The 10,016-nt window shown below is 33.5% G+C and overlaps 1 protein-coding gene across 3 annotated transcripts; it reads left to right on the forward strand.

Moving 5' to 3' along the window:
* LOC104722176 (homeobox protein knotted-1-like 1) lies at nt 6,028–9,333 on the forward strand. 3 transcript variants are annotated; one of them, XM_010440326.2, is made up of 6 exons: nt 6,028–6,597; nt 6,724–7,014; nt 7,111–7,236; nt 7,324–7,462; nt 8,045–8,304; nt 8,927–9,333. In XM_010440326.2, exons 1-6 carry the CDS (start codon nt 6,556–6,558, stop codon nt 9,131–9,133), a joined length of 1,065 nt encoding a protein of 354 aa, XP_010438628.1. In that variant the 5' UTR covers nt 6,028–6,555; the 3' UTR covers nt 9,134–9,333. The 3 variants fall into 3 exon arrangements, with proteins under 3 accessions (XP_010438628.1, XP_010438614.1, XP_010438621.1); XM_010440312.2 differs by having other exon boundaries at nt 6,028–7,014; XM_010440319.2 differs by having other exon boundaries at nt 6,042–7,014; nt 8,048–8,304.

The raw sequence follows: 10,016 nt of genomic DNA on the forward strand, positions 1-10,016 counted from the left end.
TAATTTTTTTGTTACATTCATTTATCTTTTAGTGTTTAGGAAAAAAAATTTGTATATTATTTGATGAATAACTAATTTTACGAATAAAATTAGATATTATATTTTAAAAGTACACGTTAACAAAATATAAGTACACATAAAAAAAGAGAAATTTAACAACATTTATTATTATTATTTTTTGGTTAAACATATAATGGCATGTATTGTAAATAGTATTACCAAATGGGGATAAATTGCTAAAAAGTGTCTAGAGCTCTCCAGCGATGACACCTCAGCATTGTTCTCAAAATGCTTCCCTATTAATATATAGGGGATATTTGGTATGTGTCACCATGTATTCTCCTATACTTCGTGTAGCTAGCTATCTTTTTTCCTTATATAATTATGAGAAAAATGTTGATTAATAAATTTAGAGAACAATAAAATGAATGTTTACTTTATTGTTATATAATTGACTTTCAAATCTAAAAGATGGAATTCTATGAAATTGTATACACTTTTGGAAACAAAATTTTATTTTCTAATAGGACATGACGTTACTTTTGGGAGCATGTTGTGTTAGACGAAGCTCTTCACCCTTTCATTTGGAGTTACAAGTGTTGATTTGGGCTATGGAGTCTCTCCTGATTGCTGGTATTACCTGTCAAAATTATGAGACGGATTGTGCAGAATTAGTGCTGATGGTGCAGTACCCATGAATGGCCCGCAATCTCCAATATGCTAGATGATTTCAGATTCTTCAAATCATTTCTCCCCGCTTTCACTCTTAACAGGATTCATCGTACATCAAATGTGAGGGTATAGGTCTTGCTCGTTCCTCGAGATCTTTAGTTTCATAATTATATGTTGTAAACTCTTATCCTTCGGTTTGGACAACCAATCTTAGAATTATTTTCTAATTTAACGTTTGGTTGAAAAAAAAAAAAACTATGGTTATGGGTGTTATCGTCCTTTTGCATCACCATGCCACTTGATGATGTTGGGATCGTAGACTTCTTCTAGTTTGTTTTTAGTCTCTTCCACTTATGTTATGAAATATTAAGGTAGTGAAATCGAATATCTAAGCCTTAACAAATGATCTTTTATGATGTGAATCAGCATCTCATACTGAAACTTAAAATAAGGTGTTAAAAGGAAATTAAAAAAGAACATATTTCTAATGCAAGTTCAACAACCTTATGTACTTCGACTAATTTTAGTTGATTTCGACTAATTTTTAGTTGAACTCTTAGTCACATTGATTCTGATAGTAACAAAATATAATAATATATATACACCTACAAATAATTTTATTACTATTACTACAGTCCGGTATGACTAGCCATAATTTTAAGAAAAACGTTAACTCACAGTATAAGTTCCAGTCTATATATTGCACTGATGTAGTAAAACAAAAAATTTGATTGATAAAAGGGAAAATTCCTAAAAAAACCCTCAACTTATTTTTATTTGAACATTTAATACCCAATGGTTTTTGGTTGGAATAAAAATACCCGATATATTAAATTATTGTCAAATAAAACCTTATCTTTAAATTGTTAGTAGATTTCAACACGGAACTTAAACGGCCGTTACAAAATTCAGTTAGACACATTTAAACATATATATACAATCCGTTTACTAGATAATACGAATGTGTCGCTGTAGCCTAGTGGTAATGTGTGTATTTTGTACCTAACCGAACCTGGGTTCGAGACCCTCCTCCTGCGTCGTTCTTTTTTTTTTAGACTGTCGACTGCTTTTTTTTTTTCCCCCAAGCCACCGGCGTAAGACAAGGAACGATCATCATCATCTACTGTAGTCGTAGCCAGATTCACACTTTGTTCCTCCCTGGCTCCCTGAACCACCCTTGGCTGTTGTAGAGAATTCTGGATCTGAACCATTGGTTGAACAGAGCATAGAAAAAGACGAGATCTAAATCGAATCAGATTTCTGAAAATCTCAACAACGAAGAAGAAGATAGAGACAAAGAGAAAGAAGAAGAAGACGATCCAGACTTATCGGAGCGATGTCACGGAAAAGTCGATGGAGATAAGGTCACGGTCTTTGTCTTACGCCGGCGATTGAAGAGGAAGATAAACCGGTTAAAAAAAAAAAAAAACACAATAACGGCAAGTGAAGGGTCTCGAACCAGGTTCGGTTGGGAACAGAATATACACATTACCACTAGGCTACAGCGACACATTCGTATTTTTCAGTAAACAGATTGGATGTATACGTTTTAAAACGTCTAACTAAATTTTAACGCCTGTTAAAAATTCTGTAACGGCCATGTAACGCTGTTAAATCCCGGGTTGAAATCTACTAACGATTTAAAGATAAGGTTTTATTTGACAATAATTTAATATATCGGGTATTTTTGTTCCAACCAAAAACCATTAGGTATTAAATGTCCAAATAAAAATAAGTTGAGGTTTTTTTTAGGAATTTTCCCATTGATAAAATAGCCAAAGTGGTAAGCTGTTATAAAATAGTGCAAAACTGTACATCAAAGCTGTAAAAAAAACTAAGAGTAAAGTTTTCGATAAAAATTTTATAATTGGTAAAAATTCAAATATTTGTACCGTTTTGTTTGTGTTCAGGGATCAAACACTTGAGCAATGTTTTTTTTTTTTATCTATAGCCCTAGGACTTGACGTCTTCTTTATCAAAAAAAAAACCCCTAGGATTTTTCGTTTCCTTTTGTATAAAATAGAATTCATAGGTACTCTATACCCTTCATGAACCATGAAATATAAATTTGAGATGAATAAAAAATAAAACTGAATGTTGACCATGGAACAGAACAAGTGTTGAAAGAAGTGTGTGTGCAGCATGGTCTTATCATAGAGCCAATAGTTGGAATTAGCAGAATATCGTATAATATCCACTATCCCAGTAAAGCATACTCNCTTTTATTATTATTTTTTGGTTAAACATATAATGGCATGTATTGTAAATAGTATTACCAAATGGGGATAAATTGCTAAAAAGTGTCTAGAGCTCTCCAGCGATGACACCTCAGCATTGTTCTCAAAATGCTTCCCTATTAATATATAGGGGATATTTGGTATGTGTCACCATGTATTCTCCTATACTTCGTGTAGCTAGCTATCTTTTTTCCTTATATAATTATGAGAAAAATGTTGATTAATAAATTTAGAGAACAATAAAATGAATGTTTACTTTATTGTTATATAATTGACTTTCAAATCTAAAAGATGGAATTCTATGAAATTGTATACACTTTTGGAAACAAAATTTTATTTTCTAATAGGACATGACGTTACTTTTGGGAGCATGTTGTGTTAGACGAAGCTCTTCACCCTTTCATTTGGAGTTACAAGTGTTGATTTGGGCTATGGAGTCTCTCCTGATTGCTGGTATTACCTGTCAAAATTATGAGACGGATTGTGCAGAATTAGTGCTGATGGTGCAGTACCCATGAATGGCCCGCAATCTCCAATATGCTAGATGATTTCAGATTCTTCAAATCATTTCTCCCCGCTTTCACTCTTAACAGGATTCATCGTACATCAAATGTGAGGGTATAGGTCTTGCTCGTTCCTCGAGATCTTTAGTTTCATAATTATATGTTGTAAACTCTTATCCTTCGGTTTGGACAACCAATCTTAGAATTATTTTCTAATTTAACGTTTGGTTGAAAAAAAAAAAAACTATGGTTATGGGTGTTATCGTCCTTTTGCATCACCATGCCACTTGATGATGTTGGGATCGTAGACTTCTTCTAGTTTGTTTTTAGTCTCTTCCACTTATGTTATGAAATATTAAGGTAGTGAAATCGAATATCTAAGCCTTAACAAATGATCTTTTATGATGTGAATCAGCATCTCATACTGAAACTTAAAATAAGGTGTTAAAAGGAAATTAAAAAAGAACATATTTCTAATGCAAGTTCAACAACCTTATGTACTTCGACTAATTTTAGTTGATTTCGACTAATTTTTAGTTGAACTCTTAGTCACATTGATTCTGATAGTAACAAAATATAATAATATATATACACCTACAAATAATTTTATTACTATTACTACAGTCCGGTATGACTAGCCATAATTTTAAGAAAAACGTTAACTCACAGTATAAGTTCCAGTCTATATATTGCACTGATGTAGTAAAACAAAAAATTTGATTGATAAAAGGGAAAATTCCTAAAAAAACCCTCAACTTATTTTTATTTGAACATTTAATACCCAATGGTTTTTGGTTGGAATAAAAATACCCGATATATTAAATTATTGTCAAATAAAACCTTATCTTTAAATTGTTAGTAGATTTCAACACGGAACTTAAACGGCCGTTACAAAATTCAGTTAGACACATTTAAACATATATATACAATCCGTTTACTAGATAATACGAATGTGTCGCTGTAGCCTAGTGGTAATGTGTGTATTTTGTACCTAACCGAACCTGGGTTCGAGACCCTCCTCCTGCGTCGTTCTTTTTTTTTTAGACTGTCGACTGCTTTTTTTTTTCCCCCAAGCCACCGGCGTAAGACAAGGAACGATCATCATCATCTACTGTAGTCGTAGCCAGATTCACACTTTGTTCCTCCCTGGCTCCCTGAACCACCCTTGGCTGTTGTAGAGAATTCTGGATCTGAACCATTGGTTGAACAGAGCATAGAAAAAGAGATCTAAATCGAATCAGATTTCTGAAAATCTCAACAACGAAGAAGAAGATAGAGACAAAGAGAAAGAAGAAGAAGACGATCCAGACTTATCGGAGCGATGTCACGGAAAAGTCGATGGAGATAAGGTCACGGTCTTTGTCTTACGCCGGCGATTGAAGAGGAAGATAAACCGGTTAAAAAAAAAAAAAAACACAATAACGGCAAGTGAAGGGTCTCGAACCAGGTTCGGTTGGGAACAGAATATACACATTACCACTAGGCTACAGCGACACATTCGTATTTTTCAGTAAACAGATTGGATGTATACGTTTTAAAACGTCTAACTAAATTTTAACGCCTGTTAAAAATTCTGTAACGGCCATGTAACGCTGTTAAATCCCGGGTTGAAATCTACTAACGATTTAAAGATAAGGTTTTATTTGACAATAATTTAATATATCGGGTATTTTTGTTCCAACCAAAAACCATTAGGTATTAAATGTCCAAATAAAAATAAGTTGAGGTTTTTTTTAGGAATTTTCCCATTGATAAAATAGCCAAAGTGGTAAGCTGTTATAAAATAGTGCAAAACTGTACATCAAAGCTGTAAAAAAAACTAAGAGTAAAGTTTTCGATAAAAATTTTATAATTGGTAAAAATTCAAATATTTGTACCGTTTTGTTTGTGTTCAGGGATCAAACACTTGAGCAATGTTTTTTTTTTTTATCTATAGCCCTAGGACTTGACGTCTTCTTTATCAAAAAAAAAACCCCTAGGATTTTTCGTTTCCTTTTGTATAAAATAGAATTCATAGGTACTCTATACCCTTCATGAACCATGAAATATAAATTTGAGATGAATAAAAAATAAAACTGAATGTTGACCATGGAACAGAACAAGTGTTGAAAGAAGTGTGTGTGCAGCATGGTCTTATCATACAGCCAATAGTTGGAATTAGCAGAATATCGTATAATATCCACTATCCCAGTAAAGCATACTCTCTCATCCATTTGAACAAATCCCATAAACATCTATAATAGTTTACCAATATCTTACACATGAAAAAATATCTTAAAGAAATTGATATATTTAGATCAGATTAGAAGTTAGGAAACTAGGAATGATACATATTTTCTTCGTTTTGAACTATTCTTTTAACCCCAGAAAAAAAAAACATTTAATTACCAGAAAAGAGTACAAAATATGTCACTCAACCTAGCAAAGAAGCGATAGCTGAAGTAGCCGCGAAGACCTAGTTGCTTAAACACGGACTGAGTGAGTGGTAGATCTTAATTCTAAAATTCAAACCACATTTTTAAGTTTCATAAAAATACTTAAGTTTTTATTTAATATATAAGATAGCCTATGAGAGGAAAACAGAAGAAGGAAGCCTTTGCCTTATCTCTTGTCCCTTCTCTCCTTACCTTTATTTTTAATTTTCAAATATTTCTTTTTGCTCTCAAAGCAAACGACGTCTTGTCAATCCACTCAAGCCACCCAACTTCTTCATTATTGTTAATATCTCTCTCTCTCTCTCTTCTCCTCTCTCACCTTTTTAAATTTTCTTCTCTTCCATGTCACTTCCTTGACGAATTCTATATACCTAGTTCGTTTTTTCTTCCTCAGAAATATCAATGTATTTGGTTTTTGTTGGGTGCAACTTCACCTCACAATATTTTCTCTCTTTCTTTTTCATTTTTTTTTTTCATTTTGAATTAGGCCTTTTTTATTCATAGATGAGTCGTCTAGTCATCTGGATTTGATGTGATTATAGTCTTACAGAGACCTTTGATTGAAATAAGAACAAAAACAAGAATACATACATCCCCTTCATCTTGCACCCATCCTTTTTCTTATATTTCTAGGGTTTTATTTTTATTTTTATTTTTTCTTTGATTTTTATATTCTCTCTCTATCTCAAAATTTTTACTCATCTGGGTATGGAAGAATACCAGCATGACAGCAGCTCCACGCCTCATAGAGTAAGTTTCTTGTACTCTCCAATCTCCCCTTCCAACAAAAACGATAACACAAGTGATAACAACAACAATAACAATAATAATAATAGCAATTATGGTCCTGGTTACAACAATACTAACAATCATCAGCAACATCACCAACACATGTTGTTCCCACATATGAGTTCTCTTCTCCCTCAAACAACCGAGAATTGCTTCCGATCCGATCATGATCAACCCAACAACAACAACAACAATCCATCTGTTAAATCCGAAGCAAGCTCCTCAAGGATCAATCACTACTCCATGTTGATGAGAGCCATACACAATACCCAAGAAGCTAATAACGATAACGTCACCGATGTGGAAGCCATGAAGGCCAAGATCATTGCTCATCCTCACTACTCTACCCTCCTACAAGCTTACTTGGACTGCCAAAAGGTTTGTTTTCCTTTTTTTTTTATTCTTATTATTATGATATAATATATACTTCTCTATGATATATTTTTGTATGTTCACGGGTCATGGCCTATACAGATTGGAGCCCCACCTGAGGTGGTTGATAGAATTACGGCGGCACGGCAAGACTTTGAAGCTAGGCAGCAGCGGTCAACACCGTCTTTGTCTGCCTCGTCTAAAGACCCAGAATTGGATCAATTCATGGTTAATTACTAACCAAAGTGAATTTTAAGAGGGTCGGTTCTTATTGTGTATATATGTTGATGTTCTTTTTTCTTTTTGTATGAACAGGAAGCATACTGTGACATGTTGGTTAAATATCGCGAGGAGCTAACACGGCCCATTCAAGAAGCAATGGAGTTTATACGTCGTATTGAATCTCAACTTAGCATGTTGTGTCAGGGTCCCATTCACATCCTCAACAATCCTGGTACATGTCATCAATTACCCATATTTATATATATATATATACATACATACACGCGTATAAATGTAGGCACATGTACCAATTGATTGTAGAAAACAAAGTGTAGTGGCAAGGTAGGGCTTATAATGGATTGCATAAAACTGGCCTGTTTCTTTGGTTCATGGTAAACTGTTGTAACATTGAGTTTTTTTTTTTTTTTTTAAATCTTAATAGATAAACTCTCTAGTGATAATTAAGATTATAAAATAATTAACATAATTGAGATGCATTATTGTTGGAAGTATGCAAGATACAAATAGGTCTCCATATTTGTTCTTGTTTTCCCCATTGTGGAATCCATCCAAAGAGGGGTGGGGCTTATTTTTGGTTTATTTCCTTACACTCGGCCCAAAGTACTATCACAAGAATTTTTAGTGCTGCTCGTGAAGATTTGTTTAGGCACAGTACATCCTTGTCCAATTCATCATGCAAAATCATAAGTTCTCATAATTTTCATAATTTAAGCAGTCCAATCATAAAGATCGATGACTAAATTGTTTCTAAATGACTAAAACATCGAATTCATGAAAATATGATATGTTGAAGCAGATGGGAAAAGTGAGGGAATGGGATCATCAGACGAGGAGCAAGAGAATAACAGCGGAGGGGAAACAGAATTACCGGAAATAGACCCGAGGGCGGAAGATAGGGAACTCAAGAACCATTTGCTGAAGAAGTACAGTGGATACTTGAGTAGTTTGAAACAAGAACTGTCCAAGAAGAAAAAGAAAGGTAAACTTCCTAAAGAAGCAAGGCAGAAGCTTCTCACGTGGTGGGAGTTGCATTACAAGTGGCCGTATCCTTCTGTACGTATAAATTTTCTCTCATCTCTCTATGCCCTTAAATTTTTTTAATTATTTACTACATTTAAGAATTTAAAAAACCAGTCTTTAAATTAGGAGTTCCCTCTTAACCGGCTAGGTTAGGCGGCCTAATAGGCACATTATATGACCAATATGGTATTTATATCCTTGTAGTTCCGAAAAAGATACATGCATGGTTTTAAATCCGAATGATGACGACACTATTACTAGTGACGACCCTTGTGCATTTCTAACACATCACTTTTTCACTGTAAAATTAATAACATAAACTAATTTAAATTAGTTATGATGAAAATTTTATCTACCTATTTTGAAACGATAATACAATTAATCAGTTAAAAAAAATTAAACTAATTTAACCGACTGTAGTGATAGAGAAAATAACATGTTTAATATTGATAAATACAAATGATGTCATGTTATTATAAAATATAACAAGACAACATTTAGTTAGTCGTTACTTATAGAATCGTTCAAAACAAAAAACTTTAGGTCATCGTACAGTTATCTAATTTTTTAATGGTTATTGATAATCTTTAGCCTTGCTTTTTTATACATTGATTACTACAAAAGTGATGAACGGTGGTTTGAGTTGTCTTGGCAGGAATCAGAGAAGGTGGCGTTAGCGGAATCAACAGGGTTAGATCAGAAACAAATCAACAATTGGTTCATAAACCAAAGAAAGCGTCACTGGAAACCATCTGAAGACATGCAGTTCATGGTGATGGATGGTCTGCAGCACCCCCACCACGCAGCTCTATACATGGATGGTCATTACATGGGCGATGGACCTTATCGTCTCGGCCCATAAAACATCCAAAAGCGTTAGTCACATAATAACAACCTCTTGTTGCTTTCTTGTTACAATTCATGTTTTGAACACCCCGTATATCAGTTTGCTACTTATAGGTTTCTTTGTTTTACCCGTTTTGTAATGTCTTATGTCGTTCGGGGAGTTTGAGACTTCTTTAGTCAGAGAGATCCCTTCATTTTATATTTTTCATTTTTATTTTCTGCATTTTTTTTCTTACTAATGTTTTATTTAATAATGTGTGAAAAGAAAATGGTATTTTAATTTGAAATGGTCTTGCTTCATTTTTTTGTTCTTTTAGTCATCAAAAGATAATTAAAAAGAAGGTGGCTACACAAATTGATTTAGTATAATGGATTTGTTCCCTCTACATGTCTTTGCAAAGTTACAAAAGCCAAAAAAAAATATCAGACAAACATAAAAATAATCGATAGATTGTATAACTCAAGAATAGTATTGTCGTTGATCAGTAGTCTTCAAAAAAACCAAATTTTCTTCGGACACGGTTTCGTTTTTGCAAGACATTAATTTATGAATTGTGCAAATCATGCGAGTACACATGCCTTAGGAAAAATAATATGCACCAGTTAGAGAGAGATGTATAACTTGCAACAGAGTCCAAAAAGACCAGGAGCGGATAATCTTAAAGACTATGGACCAATATCATGCCTCAATTCAGTCTATAAAATTATCACTCGTATTATGGCTGACCGGCTTAACAGAATCCTACCTGACATTGTGGTTCCTAATCAGACAGCATTTGTTAAGGATAGACTTCTCTTGGAAAATGTTCTCCTAGCTTCCGAGGTGGTGAATGGCTATCAAAAGACTTCTTCTAGCCGAATAACACTCAAAGTAAATATTTCAAAGGCATTTGATTCTG

Source organism: Camelina sativa, chromosome 2, assembly GCF_000633955.1.
Source record: "Camelina sativa cultivar DH55 chromosome 2, Cs, whole genome shotgun sequence".
In the NCBI taxonomy this organism is placed as follows: Eukaryota; Viridiplantae; Streptophyta; class Magnoliopsida; order Brassicales; family Brassicaceae; genus Camelina; species Camelina sativa.